Genomic DNA, 16,881 nt, shown 5'->3' on the forward strand with positions numbered 1-16,881 from the left:
CAGACCACCTGTTCTTGAACAGAAATGATAGTATTTGAGAGAAAGTAGAAGGAAAAAAGGGCCTCCTGAAGCGGGGCCTTCCTCAGAAGCCCGTCCAGTATTGGACCTGGCAGTTTGCTAGTAATTTTTCCGACACCCCGTATTTATTATCGCTGCTGGGGAGCTGAGAAAGTCAGGGAAAGATTACATCTGCTCGCCTGTTGACGTTCCTTTTGCGAGCCTAGGGATTTGGCTTCCATTTCCTGCTCTCTGTTTGCCATCCCTTCGCCCCCATTCTCAGTCTGCCCATGCAACTAGCAGGCTCTCTCCTCTGTGCCGAGGCCATGGGACAGCCCTGCTCGACTCCACCGTGGGGGCGTGTGAGATAACAGTGCTGCTGATAGAAGCTGGTTTCTAATCCTCAGGACGCTTCTCAAGTAGAAGCACAAAGCCAGAAAGGGTTTCAGCAACTTCTGTGTAGGTGAGAGGACCGGGGTTCAGAAAGGCTGTGGTTTGCCCAAGGTCACACAGCATATCAGGTGGTATTAGGATGAGAACCCTGGCCTCTTGTGACCACCTAGAGGGGTGGGTTGGGAGGGTGGGAGGGAGACGCAAGAGGGAGGGGATATGGGGATATATGTATGCATATGGCTGATTCACTTTATTGTACAACAGAAACTAGCACAGCATTGTGAAGCAACTATACTCCAATAAAGATGTTTTAAAAAATTAATAAGTAATAGGAGATGCTGTACAGCAGAAATTAACGCAACATTGTAAATCAGCTATACTCTAATAAAAATTTTTTTTAAATAAAAAAAAAGAACCCCGGCCTCTGGTAACTTGTTCCCCCGCCCCAGCCCCACCCCCACTCCAAGGCTGTCTCTATTAAGTCTGTGGCTTTATTCTTAAATTCCAGACCCTAAAAAGTCAGCCAGCCGCCCTGGGAGTCGAGCTGGGAGTCGGGCCGGGAGTCGAGCCAGCAGCCGGCGAGGAAGCGATGCCTCTGACTTTGACCTTTTAGAGACGCAGTCTGCTTGTTCAGACACTTCAGAGAGCAGTGCCGCAGGGGGCCAGGGCAGCTCGAGGAGAGGGCTAAATAAGCCTTCCAAAATCCCCACCATGTCTAAGAAGACCACCACTGCCTCCCCCAGGACTCCAGGTCCCAAGCGGTAACACTGCACAAGCACCCCCAAGCCTCTATCCACTTTGAATCCTGCTCCACACATTGGGTGTATATTTATTCTGAATGGGAGAAGTTATATTGTTAAAAGCGTAAAAGAATAATTGTGTTATGAAGCTGCCTTATTTTTTTTCTTTTTGTAAGTTACTATTTTCATGTGAATATTTATGTAGATAAAATTTGCCTCCTGGTAACCCTGTAATGGATGGGGCCCAGAAATGAAATATTTGAGAAAAATAAGCGAAAAGATCAAGATGCAAATGTGTATTAAAATTTTAAAAAGCCTCTTAAGTAGGGTTTCTGTGCGGTGCAGGGTTGTAAACCTGCTTTATCTTTTAGGATTATTCCTAAATGCATCTTCTTTATAAACTTGACTTGCTGTCTCAGCAAGATAAATTATATTAAAAAAAAAAAAAAAGAATCCTGCAGTGTTTAAGGAACTCTTTTTTTGTAAATCACGGACACCTCAATTAGCAAGAACTGAGGGGAGGGCACTTCTGACTGCTTTTTCCATTGTTTTTAATGTCGTGTAATTTTAGCTGAAGAGAGGGAACCACATCTAGGTAATGTTTGCACATGGTACAGCAAAAGGAGTTCATTGCAATACTGTCTTTGAATACTGTTACAGTACTAGGTGTTTAAAGGACAAATAGCTGCTAGAATTCAGGGGTAAATGTAACTGTTCAGAAAATGTGAGAACATTGGGGTTTTTAAGAGTCCTGGTTTATAACTTCCTATCCAACCCGGCCACCAGTAACTCCTGTGCTCACCGGGACCCAGGCCATCGGCAAGGGGAGACTCCTTGGTGGCATCATGAATTACAGATTTGTTTATCTGCATTTTTTGCTATTTATTTAAAATGGTCGATCAACTTCCCACAAACTGAGGAATGAATTCCACAAGCCTATTCTGAAAATGTGGACATAAAACAAACACTCGCTCGTCCTTTAAAGGAGTTCACCAGCACACTTGTTAAGAAGTCCCGTTTGCTTCCGTCTTTTTTTTTGTGCGTAATAAAGTCAGCTGACCAAGTGATCACGAAGAGGGGCTGTCTGGGGCTCCTGGTTTTTAGCTGCTGTTCCTCTTCAGCTCTGACCACGTTGCTGTGTGATTATCTCAATTGATTTTAATTGAGGCAGAAACTGAAGCTCTACCAATGAACTGTTTAAAAACAAGACACACTTTTGTATTAAAATTGCTTGCAGTAACAAATATTTTGTATTTCCTGCTTTACTTCTGAACCATTACCTTATGTATAACATATTACTCTTTTAGGTACTTCAGTGCATTATTCAAATCCAAATATCTTGATGGATAAATTATGGAGCTCATTAATAGATTTTTTCTTATATATTTTATCCTCATTAATTTTATTTAACAAGGGAACAAAGAATCAGACTGTTGTTAATGTAAATCTGTAGGGCTATCTGGCCCACTTAGGTGATTAAACAAATAACCAGTATGTAAGAAGATTTTTGTCTTAGAAATCACAGATCCTGGGTTTTGAGAAAATGGGGCCAGTTTCCCACAGTATGCTGATATTTCTGGTTAAATGGTAGAATAGAATTTCAGAGGTAGAAACAAAATTGGTCCTCAAATCTTACCTCCTTTGTTTTACAGAAGGAGAAACGAATGGGAAAGTGGGTGAGAAAGTGATCTGCCTGAGATCACATAATGAATAAATGGCAGAAGAGGACCTCGAATCTAGTCCTGGGCTCCCTGTCCAAGTCAGGCAGTTCTCTTCCCTCCTGTCCCTGGTTGGCTTTATAATATTTAGAACAGCCAAATATTAACTAATTCTGATGACAGGAATTAGACTAAGAAATAACTAGAGAACTTGAGAGTAAGAGGGGTTGTTGAACATCAGCCGCCTGTGTTCTTGATCATTAGGCCATACTCCCCTTGTGATAGGGGAATTTGGTAAGATGGACACATGTTTGCCAAAGCTGTTTGAAGCCAAATATCCAGATTAAAAGGAATGTGCAGCCTGATGGATTCTGAAGGAAGTGCTTACTGTATTCTCCATGGAATTGAATAACTTCAGGCTGCCAGAACTTTGTAGGATGGTGTTTTCACCCAAATCTGCTTCCCCCTCTAGGCCTCCTGGCTGCAGAAGCATGCTGAAAGGAGCTTGACCTCCATCTTCTCAAAGTCTGGACCATGGTCACTTGTTTTTCTTACCAACTAATTCAGGTTTTCCCTCAGTCTTTGCAACAAAGCTCAGCTAGTGGTGCAATCTGCAGGAAGTGTATTTCCATTCAGTGAACACCTGTGTGCAAGACCATGTGGGAAATATAGGGATGGCAGGAAAGGGGTTAAAACTGCAGTTCTGTGATACAAGTGCTAAATAAGTAATGCAAACTTGGTGTCTGCTAGGATAGAGGAGGGCAGGTTCTGGGGCTTTGAGTAACAATAGCTAACATGTATTGAGTGCTTCCCGTGTGCCAGTCACTGTGCTAAGTGCTCTGTGTACATTCTCATGTAATTCCCATCACAGTCCTACAATCGTGAGCCTTACTGGCAGATGAGAGACAGCCTGAGAGAGGTTCAGTAACTTGCCCAAGGTCACAGAGTTGCCAGATGGCTGGGGAAGCCCTTGTTTGACACAACTTTCTCCAAGAAACCTTCCCCATGTCAGTTCCCATCCAGTTAAGGAGTTCCAGGATTCCACTCACAGATCGCCCGTCCCCACTTCCTCTGCCCATCCGGGCACTTTGCCGGCCCCTCTGTCGGAGCACAGCCTCTGTTTTGCCTTCAAAAAGACTGCATGTTCACCTGTCACCCCTGGGGTGACCCCTGGGAGCCACTAGAGGGCAGGGAGCTGGTCAGCTTCATCTCTGGCTCAGGGCACAGCACAGAGCAGCACCGCTGGTTTATGGGAATGTGAGGCCATTGTTTAAAGAGCACAGCCATCTCCACTCATCCTAAATTGTGATAAATGACTTCTATGAGTCAGACCAGCACTGGGCTGCTTGCAGTCTTGCTGGGAGGCCAGCATTTTACAATACACAACTGGAGAATTACAGGCTAGGTCGGAGACCTCCAATGATGTATGGACTCAGGGGAATGCAGAAGGATGTCCAGGGACAGTGAAGGGGGCAGGAGATTCAGAGACCCTGACCAACTCTGACAAGGGAACACCCCCTTAACTCTGCCCCCTGCCTCTGCATGCAGTCACCAAGCCCTGTGGATTTGCCCTCCTAACAGCCTTCTCCTCTGCCCTCCATTCCTCTAATGATTCTCCATTAGAGGATTATTGTCATCATCCCCTGATCCCTCCCATTACTGTACCTGCCCCAGCTGTGGGCCCTGACTCCAGTCTCCCTCCCTCCAATCCATAGTCCCCTCTGCATCCAGGCTCTGGTCTTGTCTTGGGCACTTTCAATGGCTTATCTCCATTATCCTTATGATAAAGTTCAGCATTCTTATCTTGCCTAAACACGTGGTGTGGAAATCTATCTGTTGGGTAAGACAGACTAGGCATGTTGCTAAGGCAACAGCAGATGATTATTTAAGGATTTATTTGATATTTAAAATTTTTTTGAAGTGATCATGGAAAAATGTGAATTTTATTGGACATAATTTTAAAGTTTAATCTTGAATTTACATTAGGGCACCATTATGGTCAGGGGCCCAGAGCCCTCTTCTAGCCTTCCAAGGCCCTTTGTGGTCTGTCCCTTGTCAGTGCCTCCAGCCTCACCCTCAGCTGGCCATTTGCCCCCCCCCCCCCAGGCTCTCCAGCCTCCACTGCACAGCTCACCTGCACGTGCCCACCTGCTGCAGCCCAGCTCCAGTGTTGTGTGACCTGAGGGAAGTCCCTTAACCCTTGTGTGCCTCGGTCTCCTCGTCTGTTAAATGAGGTGGGGGAGGGGCGGCTAGGTATCTACCCTGTGACAACGTGTGAGCGTGAAAGAAATGGTACAGAACATGGCTGGCACATGGACAGTGCTGATTGTCACCTGCCACTGTTACGCTCCTTGGAGTCTCGGCCTTCGCACAAGCTATTTCCTCTGCCTGGTACATTCTCCTCCCACTGACCTTTCCTTCATCCCAGCCAATTCCTTACGGCCTTCAGAGCTCAGTCTAAGGGTCTTTTCCTCTCAGCGCAGCGCCTCAACCATAAACGAATAAATGCGGTGAGAAGGCGCCTAGGGAAGAGCAGGGCGTGCAGAAGGGGGCTAGTCAATGGAGGGGTTTCCGTGAGGAGCCTTCTCTCGCAAGCCGCTGAGGGCCGTGACAATTCAGATGCGCAGAGGCTCAGGAAGGGCACCAGAGCTCCTTGACCGGCGGGAGGCGGGAAGCGGGTACGCGTATCCCGCGCGTGGCTAGACCGGCACCGGGGTCCGAAGGGCGCCCAGCCAGACCTAGTGGTGTCAGTGCGGCTGCTGGAGCTGCCTGGGCGGCCCGCCGGAGGCGCCAGCCGGGAGCGCGCGGGAGCCAGGCGGGTGGGCGCGCCAGAAGCAGTGACGGAGCCGGCGTCAGGTGTCCGGGAAAGAGCTCCCAGAGGCGCACGCAAGGGGACTGCGGGGAAGACGCCAAGAGGCCGGCGAGGAGCTGCGGTGGCCGGGAACCCAGGCCCGGCTGCTCGCAGAAGGATGCGCCCCACTCTCGGGCCTGCCTGTCACCCGCGGAGTCCCTCTACCTCTAGACCCGACTGAGGCGTTTCGGGTCCTGGAGCGACACTCGTGCACCCGGAGGGGCTGCCGGGTCACTCTTCGGGCCGGATCGAGAGTTGGGATGCCGCCCGGGCAGGGTGATCAAGGACACGCCCCGCGGGAGGGCAGGGTCCGATCTTCCCGAACCGCGCCGCTACCCTGGGTCCCCAGGCCGAGTCCCCGCGCCCGCCCGACAGCGCGGCCAGCGGCGGGAGGGGAGCCCAGGACGATCGCGATGCCCCCGACGGCGGGGCTAGGGATTCCTCGACGACCACCTACCAGCGGGTCGCATCTCACGGTCGCCAACACCTGGCATCCAGAGCCCATCCTGGGGCGTCTGTTCCGCGGCCTTGGTCCCGCCGCTGTGCCCCCATTGGTCGGGTCCGGAGGGGGCGGGACCCGACGGCTGTGAGCTGGACTGAGAGAGGCCACCTCGGCCCGGGGCGCGCGGCACAGACTGAGGGTCCGCGCCTCCCGGAGCCCGGCGGGGAGCTCGCTCTCCGCCTCTGAGCTGAGCGGCCTCGGCAGCAGCCGGACTGTCTAGCGCGGCGGCACAGACAGACTAGCCGACGGTCTCCGGTCCCCGGAGGAGCCCTTGCCCGAGGAGGTGCGGCCGCATCCGACTACCCGGAGCCGCGACAGGCGCCGCGGGCCGGACGCTCTAGGGACCGCGCTGCGTTCGCGGGCGACGCCCGCCCCGTCCCGCCGGCCCCAAGCCCGGCCCGCCGCTCGCCGTCGGGGCGGCCCCAGCCCCGGGCCCGGCCGGGAGCGGATGCGCGCGCGGTGAAGCCGCCCGGGTCCCGCCATGGCCGCGCGCCCCGGGCCGCTCTGGCTGCTGGGCCTGGCGCTGTGCGCGCTGAGCGGCGGCGGCGGCGCCTCTGGCCCGCGCCCCTCGCCTGGCTGTCCGCAACGGCGCCTGGGCCCGCGCGAGCGCCGCGACCTGCAGCGCGAGATCCTGGCGGTGCTCCGGCTGCCGGGGCGGCCCCGGCCCCGCGCGCCGCCCGCCGCCGCCCGGCTGCCCGCGTCCGCGCCGCTCTTCATGCTGGACCTGTATCGCGCCATGGCCGGCGACGACGACGAGGACGGCGGGACCCCTGAGCGGCGCCTGGGCCGCGCCGACCTGGTCATGAGCTTCGTCAACATGGGTGAGAGCGGGCTCTGGGTGGGCGGCGGCGACCCCGCGAGAAGGCGAGTGGGGGACGGCGGGCCGAGGGGCCCCTCGGGGGCTGAACGCGGGCTGCAGGGGCGTGTGCGCCACTTCGGGCAGGGCGAGCGCCCTGCTGGGAGCGGGGAATCACCTTGTCGTGGACGAGGAACCGCGGGAGGGAAAACCGACCAGGTCAGGGCAGCGAAGTCTCAGGGGGGTGGGGGTCGGTGAGCTGCCGATCCCGCAGGGACAGATGAGGGATATGAGTCCCAGAGGCGTACATTCACCCGCGGCCAAACACACCCGACGGTAAGATTCGTGTAGTGTCGGGTGGACGCGGGCAGTGCCAGGAAGACAGCCTGGTCCTGGGGAGGCAGCTGAGTAAACAGAAGCTGTGATGCTGTCACGGTGATAAGGGCGGTACTGAAGAGAGGGACAAAGTTCAGCGTGGGAAACCCTGGTCACATCATCAAAGCACCAGAGTAGAGATGAGGACCCGGATGTTCTGAGGCCACAGCAGCCTCTTCCCCGGGCCACCTGGGGGCGGGGTGCTGCTGGGGGGTGGGGCGGTGGGGAAGGAGTAGACTCTGAGCTCGGCGGGGCAGGGACTGTGGTCTTGTCACCCTGGGCTCACACCCGGGACTTGGCTTGTTATGGAATGAGTGTCCAGGCCATTGAATGACCTGATGGGCAGCTTGGACCCTCTTTGTTCTCCCAGGTAAAGCCCAGCTTTTCCTCTCTGCAGAAATTATACTCCAAATCATGGAGCCATTTACCCTTAAAGTTCTCAGATATAACGTTTTCCATTACTAAACTCTCTTTGACCTACATTCATGAACATATGTCCCCCACCTGCTTTGCCTCCTGTCTGTGGCCAGTGAGGGGCAGGAGTCTGGGCTGAGGCAGACACTAGGCTGGACCTGGGGACCCAAGGACTACAGCTCAGCCCCAGGTGGGGAGAGCTGTGGGACCCAGAGCAGGGAGAGGACCCTTGCCATGGCCACCAGCCTCCCTTCACCTACAGCACCGCTCTTAACCCTCCCAACAGCCCTGTGAGCGACATGATATTCATCCCCATCTCCCAGGTGAGGACAGTGAGGCTCAGAGAGGCAGTGTCTTGCTCAGGACCACGTGGCCTCTATGTGGCCAAGCCAGGACAGGCCCAGGTTGTTTGGCCCTCCATCCAGTGCTCAAGGAGGTGACATTCTGTGTCAGGAGGGCAGGCTTTCAAGGTGGAGAGAGCTTTCAGAGAGATTTCGGCAGAGGAACCCAGGGGTCAGAGTGACAGTAAGTTTTGTGGGTCTTCAGCCATTTGCCTCAAGGAGGCCCGTCCCCCCCAAACCAGAGCTCGTGATGGGCTCAGGTGGGGGAGCGAGCAGCAGGAGGCAGCCGTTAACCTGTGCTGAGAGCCCAGTGCCAGGCCCAGGACTTGGGCTGGCGGGTTCTAGATGCCACCTTCCTGGTTAGAGGGCAGGGGTGGGGACTTGGGACAGAGGCGACCACATGTGGAACTGAGGCTGGAGCTCCGTGCTGGGGACAAGCTGACCCCGGGCTCAGGACCAAGAAGACCTGTGGATGCAGTCACCCAGAGAATGCCTCCAGGGGAGCCGTCCATCTGAGTGAGTCACCACCTAGCCCATGTCCCTCTTCCCCCAGCATCCCCTGGGGCAAGGGGTGCACAGACCTGGTGGGAGCTGCTGCTGTGTGTCGAGCAGCACCCTGAGCTCAGGAGGAGCTGGTTGCCCTCCTGCTTCTGCTCTGTGATCTTAGGCAAGTCCCTTGACCTCTCTGAGCCTCAGATCTCTCCTTGTAAAATGGGGCTCCTAGTGATCTATCCTCAGAGTTGTTGTGTGATAGGTTGACAGAGGGGGAGGGGCAGAAAGTCAGCCCCCTTTTTAGGGTGAACCTGGCCCTGGTCAGTGCTGATCCCAGACCCTCCCAGCTGCTGCTCAGCCTTGGTGTGGATGTGATGGAAATGTCCCCACATGTCTTATAGACATGTGAAACCCAGAAACAGATTTTTAAAGCCAACCAAAGGTGTTTCTGTTTTTGAATAAAAACTAACATTTGAAGTTCCATAGTCCTATAAATACTCATTTCATCCATGCAGCAACTTGTGAAGCTGTTTTACCAGCCTTATTTCATGGGCTCAGAGAGGTTAAATAACTGACCCAGGGCCACACAGCACGTCCATGGCATCATCCAGGCTGTGGATTCCAAATCCCAGTTTCTTCCCACACCACTTCTGTGTGTTTCATGAAGGTCTAAGGCCTCTGACGCTGTGGATTAACAAGCAGATCTTTGTTCAGTGGAAGCCTGGCCTGTGGGCAGTCCAGCCAGCTGTCTGAGGGCCTTCTTTATTCTCATGTACTAATTGCACTAGTTAAACTCCTTCAGTTCGAGTAGTTTTAACTGGTAATTACCTAGGCTGATGTGGGGGATTAGAACCTACCAGGATTGTTTCCTCCTTTGGAGGCCCTGGCTCCAGGCCCCTGAAGGTCAGCGGCCCCTGAACCACCGTGGAGTCTAATAGCAGAGTCGCTGTGGCATCAGCGCCCACGCCGAGGCTCCCACACCTGTTGGCTCCAGCTCCACCTCTGCTATTGGCCTCATCAGCTCCTGAGAAGCCAGCCGGGCATGGTGCTTGCCGGGCCCCTGACCGTCAGTGGCACCTGTAGGACCCAGAGGCCTGGGCCTGCCGTCCAGGGGTCAGGCCTCTGCTTTTGAGCAGATGCTTTAGGAGCCATGTCGTGACTGACAGGGCCTGTGTTGGGGGCCAGGGCCGCGGTCAGAGCTGGGCCCTGTCTGGCCTGCCTGTCGACCTCCGCCTGTGGACTCTTGGCTCCCCTTGGCCAGGACACAGTGACGGGGCCGCTGCCCTCGAGGAGCAGACGGAGCCTGTCCCTGGTGCCGCCTGAGCTCAGGGGAGGAGGCCCTGATCTGGGAGGCAGCGCCCAGGTTCTCGTCCCTCCTGGGCCTGCCGTGGACTCCTGCACGTCCCGAGCCACACCCCTTCCCTTCTCTGGGCCCCTGCTGTCCTGTGCAGTCCACAGCGATGGTGCCAGAAAAACGAGGTGCCTCCCAGCTCCGGCCCTGTGGCTCCTCGGAGGCAGCTTCTCACACCACCACCCATCCCTCCGCCCAGCTCGGTGTGACTGGCGGGACCCCCGAGTGCCTGAGCCGGCCCAGCCAGTCCTGAGGGAGGAATGAGGCAGGAGAGACCACCTCTGCATGTTCCTCCTGAGCCCTTCTCCGCCTCCTGTCCTGGGAGCACCAGGTGCCCATGCTCCAGAGTGAGAAACTGAGGCACAAACGGCACTGCAGGCAGAAGTGTAGTCAGAACTGGATGGGCCATCTTCACTTTTGTCCTGCCCCTTCCCTGGACTGGACTAATTCACTCCCGCGATCCTGGGGGGCTGAGGACGGGGGTGGGGATGAGCTGGGGCTGTTGGATTCGGGAGGCGCCGGGCTCAGTGCGAGCGAGGGACCTGGCCCGGGTCCTGCTCAGCCCCCTGACCTCACCTCCGTGAGCCCCAGGGTCACTTTCTTTGGTTCTTTAGTAGGCAATTCTTGCATATTTTCCTGAATTCACTCCACAAATAGTCATGTAGTACCTGCTCTGTGCCAGGCTCCGTTCTAGTTCCTGGAATATAACAGGGAATGAAACTAAGTACCCCCTTGTGGAGCTGACCTTCCAGTGGGAGAGACAGATAGCAGTACATCAACCACAAGGTGATTGTCACGTGGTCTAGACAGTGCCGCCTCTCTCTGGAAACCGGGAAGGGAAGGACAGTGGGAGGGCAGGCAAGACTGGGCTGGGGATTCTGACCTGGGACTCAACAGAATTTGCATCTTGACTCCACCCACTACTCTCGGTGTCATCTGGATTTTCAGTCCACCTCTCAGAACCTCAGTCTCCTCTATAAAACGGATATACTCACAGTACCCACCCTAGGGGCTGTACAGCGATTGTGTGAGATGACACCCAGTGATGACCACATGCCCAGAACCTCCATGTCTGTCCTTTCATTTCATCTCACATTTACTGTCACATCTTTGTTTAATAAGAAGACAGTGAGGCTCAGAGAAGCTAGGTGGTTTTCCCAAGGCCACACAGCTGGTCAACTCCCTGCCTGCACACCTTCTGCTCTTGTCCTACACAGAAGTGGCCTCTCCCCCGAGTCCAGGGGCCATCATTAGGCGCAGTACGTGCTGCTGAGCTAGACTGTGTTGAATGTGTGTTGTAAACTGAGAATCCTGTTTTTAAAGTGTCTTTATTGCCTTGGGGTTTACAAATAATGCATGCTCATTGTACAAAATTCAGACCACAGAGGAACATATAACACAAGTGCCCCTGGGAACCCTATTTCTACCAGCCAATCTCCTCAGGCAGCCACTTTCTGATTTCTATCACGAAACATTCCTTTGCTCTGTTCTTGAACTTCGTGTGAATGGAATCATACAGTACATACTCTGGGTCTAGTCTTTCACACAACATATTTTCTTGAAATTCATCCATGTTTTTGTTATATATGTTGTTCTCATATAAATGAGTTGTTTGCACTGCAAACCATTCGTATTAAGGGACATTTGGGTAGTTTCCAGTTTTGGGTTGTTCATAAAGCTATCTGGACATGCTTGTACACATTCCTCTGTGGATATATTAAACGTGGATTTTAATCCTGACTCTGCCACTGGGAAGCTGTGAGACATCACACAGTTTCCTTTTAAAGTCTCTGCACCTCATTTCCTCACCTTTAAAACAAGGTTCATAAGGGCTGCCTCCCAGGGTTGTGTAGGACTAAGTGAAACATGCAGTCAGGCCAGCCTCGTGCCTGCCACACGGTAGGAGAATAATAAATGGGAGCAGATATATTGCGTCCGACTTCCGTGCCTTTGCTCACATTGTACCCTCTGCATAGAATATACTCACCCCCATTTCTTCTTTTAAAAGAGATGGGCAGGGTTTTCCATAAGTCTGACTCTTCCTACTCCTCCTCCTCCCAAAGAGACAGACTCCTTCCATGATTAGAGCCCTCAGCCTTGATCGTCTGTATTCCTTAGGATTCTGCATGTCTGATCTGGGGGCACATCTAACCCCTCTTTCTGCTACTCCTCAGGAAACCATGAATAACCTGAGAACGGGGACCAGATATGCGTCTCATGGCAACCCCCAGACTGTACCCCCTGCCCCCGCATGGCCACAGGGCAGCCTGGCAAAGTTGAGGGAAAGAGGAAAGCAGCGGGAAAGCAGGGAGTGCCCAGAGCCAGGCGAAGGAGCCTGGGCCTGGGTGGATGGCACAGAAGCAGGGCCAGCCTCCTCGTCTTTGCAGATCACCCTGGCCCTCCCCTGGGACCCGAATCCCCGCAGGACCCAGCCTGGAGGACAGTGGCCTCAGTGGGCCACCTCTCACGCACCTGTTGATGAAAGAATCTTGTGAACAGGTGACCCCCCCCCATCTCAGAATTGCCACCCAGAGGTAGTCCAGGACCACTCATTTTACATGGGCTCCAAGGCTGCAAAGTCCACATGTCAGGTTAGTCCAGGCCCCTAACCTGACACGTGACCCCCAGCAAGTCTCTGCTTCCCTGGGCCTCAGTTTCCCATCTATGCAGGGTTGCCACGAAGGCCTTTCCAGCTCCCACAAAAGAATGTGTCCCTCACCCTCCCTGCCCACTGATGGGGCTCCTCCAGGACTGAGGCACAGGGCGGGAGGACACCCGCCACTCCTCACAGGCACCCACTCCCCACGGGAGAGAGGGGATGTGTCACCGTGACCACGTCTTTCTGGAAAGCCCCACAGTTCAGGTCTTTCCTGGGTTTGAACTGGAGGAACCACATCCTTCTTGCTCACATCTCCCTGGATCTATTTTTGGCCTTGGCGGGCTTGATGTGGTGCAGTGGGCAGGTTGTTCCCTTTTAATTTGGGCTGTGAAGCCGGCTGAGGCCTGGACCGGTAATTATAAGCACAGAGCCATTTATGGAAACAGCTCTTGAAAAAGTCAGTAATGAGAACTGGCTAAAAATACCCCCAGAAGTGAAGCGGGGGGCCTGCTCTGGGCAGCGCTGAGATTCCTGGGCGGGAGGAAGCCCTGAAGAGGCAGAACCGGGAGGTGATGGATTCTGCAGCTCACTCGGGACCCGCACGGGCCGCGGAGACCCGGGTGTTTCCTTAGGTCTGGGGTCCCCCTCGGCCTTGTTACCGGCAGGACCAGCCAGTCGGGCCCACCCCATCCGCCTCCGGGGCCCCGAGGGAGCCTGTCCTCCACCTCGGGGCCGGGCCGTGAACGGAGGCGAGTCCCACAGTAAAGTGAGAACATGGGTGGCTTGGGTTGGAAACCCTCGGTGACGTGGAAGCCACTCCCAGACCAGCAGGACGCCCCAGCCCAGGGGCTGCACTGCTGGATGCTGAGCCGCTGTCCTGGGGACCAGGAGCCCTTAGGATGAGGGGCCGGGCATGCCCTCTCTGGGCCCCCGGGACACGAGGGGCTGGATGAGCAGACCGCTGAGGCCTCCCGTTTCCACCCCACATTGCTCAGTCTCTGTCCTCAAATTGGTCACCGTCCAGAGGGCAGATGAACCAGTGACGGGGACCCCCGGGACAGGGAAAGGGAGAGACCGGCAGGCTGATGTGTGTGGGGTCAGAGGCGGGCAAGGGGGCTTTCACAGCTGGACCGAGAAGAAAGTAGCCTTTATACTTGGTGGGACGGGGCAACCCTGGAGAGAGCGGCTTCAAGGAGGGACTCCAGGGGAAGGGTGTTTGCACCAGAAGGCCCAGGAGGCCGTGAGGATGGGCAGGGCCAGCCTGTGTGGGTGAGGGGCGGTGGCTGGACAGCAGAGCCAAGTGTCAGACCCTCCCATGGGCCCTGAGGGGCTGGGGAAGGGTTTGAGGGCAGGAAGGACTGTCAGGTCAGAAGATGCCATTCTGTCTCTCTAAAAATTTTATTGAAGTATAATTGATTTACAATGTTGTGTTAATTTCTGCTGTACAGCAAAGTGATTCAGTTATATATATTCATTTTGATATTCTTTTCCATTATAGTTTATCACAGGATGTTGAATATAGTTCCCTGTGCTATACAGTAGGACCTTGCTGTTTATCCATCCTGTATATAATAGTCTACATCTGCTAATCCCAAACTCCCAGTCCTTCCCTCCCCCACACCCCCTTGGCAACCACAAATCTATTCTCTATGTCTGTGAGTCTGTTTCGTAGATAAGTTCATTTGTGTCATATTTTAGAGTCCACGTATAAGTGATATGGTATTTGTCTTTCTCTTTCTGACTTACTTCGCTTAGTATGATAATGTTTAGGTCCATTCATGTTGCTGTAGTGGCATTATTTTGTTCTTTTTTATATATATACCTTATCTTCTGTATCCGTTCATCTGTTGATAGACATTTAGGTTGTTTCCATGTCTTGGCTATTGCAAATAGTGCTGCTGTGAATATAGGGGTGCATGTATCTTTTCAGATTATAGTTTTGTCTGTATATATGCCTAGGAAGAGAATTGCTGGATCATATGGTAGTTCTATTTTTAGTTTTTGAGGAACCTCCATACTGTTCTCCACAGTGGCTGCACCAGTTTACATTCCCACCAACAGTGCAGGAGGGTTCCCTTTTCTCCACACCCTCTCCAGCATTTATTATTTGTAGACTTTTTAATGATGGCCATTCTGACCAGTGTGAGGTGGTACTGCATTGTAGTTTTGATTTGTATTTCTCTAATAATTAGTGATGATGATTATCTTTTCATGTGTCTATTGGATGTATGTCTTCTGTATGTCTTCTTTGGAGAAATGTCTATTTAGGTATTCTGCCCATTTTTTGATTGGGTTGTTTGTCGGTTTTTGTGTGTGTGTGTTATTGAATTGCATGAGCTGTTTATATATTTTGGAAATTAAGCCCTTATTGGTCCCATCATTTGCAAATATTTTCTCCCAGTCCATAGGTGGCTGTCAAAAGATTCCTTTTTTTTTTTCTTTTTTTTTTTTTTTTTGACTGTGCCGTGCAGCATGCGGGATCTTAGTTCCCCAACCAGGGATCGAACCCAAGCCCCCTGCAGTGGAAGCACGTAATCTTAACCACTGGACCGCCAGGGAAGCAGATTCCATTCTCTTAATAGGCATGCTGAACTGGAAGAAGAGGGTGTCTTTTGAAACAAGATAAATTTTAGTCAGAAACAAGACAGATTTGGGTTGTCTCAGTGACTCTATAAATTTGGTCCAGGGCACAAAAACAGCCCAAGCCTTTATTGGTGTCAGGCTGGCGGATACAGGGTGTGACATCTGGAGATCTAGCCTGTGTGGAGGGTGCAGGCCTCAGACGTGGGAAGGCAGAACATGGACGGTGGCCGTGGTGGTGGAGGCTGCCTCGTGCCCCCGGCAGGCTCTTCCTGCAAATGTGGGATCTGGAGGCCTTTTTATCAGAGGCTGGAGGAGAAGGCCGAGGGTCTGAGACTGCTTATTTTCCAAGAGCCACAATAAGGGGTTAAGAAAGTAAACACTCTGACTGCTTCCCTAAGCGGAGCTTTGTAGAAAAGAAGGTACCTGTGGAACCAGCAGTGGCATCGTGTGTCCCCAGTGCTGGGCCCATGCCTCACCACTCAGGTATCTCAATGGAGCTGGCTGTCAAGAGTCTCTGTTGGCTTCAAGAAACTACAAGTGGCTTCCAACCCACCTCACAGGGTCGTGAAGTGTCATAACATCAACAAGAGGTGAACTTTATTAAATACTTCCTAGGTCACAGAACTTCTTTGAATCACTGTGATGAATTCTTGAAGGCTGATAAGTAGGATTTATTGTACATGAACTGGCCTTGCTTGTCACTGCAGCCTCATCTTGGACACCTAGACCCTGGACCACTAGATTCCAGCCCTGTGGGCCTCCTGGATGTTTCTCAAAGATTCAGGGCCTTTGCATTTGTGGTTCCATCTGCCTGAAGGCTCTTCCACCACCTCTTCACATGACTGGTTTTTCCTCCTCCAGACTTGACTATTTATTTCCCTCATTTACCAGGGTTTAGAATAGTGAATTGATTCCTAGCATTCTGCAAAGGCGGTGGTTCTCAATCTCCCAGGAGACATTTGGGAATATCTGGAGACATTTTTGGTTGTCACAGCTGGGGAAGGGAAGGTGGTGCCACCGGCATCCAGTGTGCAGAGGCCAGGGATGCTACTAAATATTCTACAATACGCTGTACAGTCATCCACAGCAAAGAATTATCACCCACGACAAAGAATTATCTGGCCCAAAATGTCAATAGTGCCAAGTTTGAGAAATTCTGTCCAAAGATGACCAATGCTGCTGCTGCTGACCTAATGGATATTAATATATGTGATACTTTTCAATCTATTACAGTTATCTCTGATGCTCAAATTGTCCCTTCCAAGCCTATTATGAAGCCTCTTCAGGTTAGCTTCAGAGTACTTTTAACTCTCTCCTAGGAGATTCAGGGAGCTTCCTTGCCTTCTGGGATGAGATGTTCCAGGCTGTGCTTATGCATTTCCTGCCCTGGGTCAGAAATGGGCCATTTCTCTAAGAGCCCTGGTGCCTTGTGGTGGAGTTGATCATTTAAGACTACACTCGGGGCATTAGAGCTCCCCACTGTCCCTCCTTGGCCACCATTTCTAGGCTTTTTCAGTGGACAGAGCTAGGGAATATGTATTTTCTAAGAGAAAAAAATCACGAGTTCAAACAAAATTTCCTTTTTTAAAAAAATTATTATTATTATTTTTTGGCCCCGCCGGGCGGCATGCAGGATCTTAGTTCCCTGATCAGGGATCAAACCCACGGCCCCTGCAATGGAAGTGCGGAGTCTTAACCACTGGACCACCAGGGAATTCCCCAAACTAATATTTCTTCTTTTTTTTAAATATTTATTTATTTATTTATTTTATTTTTGGCTGTGTCGGGT

The 16,881-nt window shown here is 52.6% G+C and overlaps 2 protein-coding genes across 8 annotated transcripts in view; both read left to right on the forward strand.

Moving 5' to 3' along the window:
• The window catches only part of MACF1 (microtubule actin crosslinking factor 1), a 328,417-nt gene extending 327,151 nt beyond the window's left edge, over positions 1-1,266 (forward strand). For all 7 annotated transcript variants that reach the window (XM_068539571.1, XM_068539573.1, XM_068539572.1 and 4 more), the window contains one exon: positions 899-1,266. In XM_068539571.1, coding sequence (XP_068395672.1) covers positions 899-1,155 — 257 coding nt within the window. In that variant the 3' untranslated portion in view covers positions 1,156-1,266. The remainder of the gene's footprint in view (positions 1-898) is intronic.
• Positions 1,267-6,622: 5,356 nt separating this feature from the next.
• LOC137762134 (bone morphogenetic protein 8B-like) overlaps positions 6,623-16,881 on the forward strand; it is a 42,767-nt gene continuing 32,508 nt past the window's right edge. Inside the window, exon 1 of the mRNA XM_068539577.1 lies at positions 6,623-6,962. Within this exon, the coding sequence (XP_068395678.1) occupies positions 6,623-6,962 (340 nt within the window). The remainder of the gene's footprint in view (positions 6,963-16,881) is intronic.

This window comes from Eschrichtius robustus, chromosome 3, assembly GCF_028021215.1.
Source record: "Eschrichtius robustus isolate mEscRob2 chromosome 3, mEscRob2.pri, whole genome shotgun sequence".
NCBI lineage: Eukaryota > Metazoa > Chordata > Mammalia > Artiodactyla > Eschrichtiidae > Eschrichtius > Eschrichtius robustus.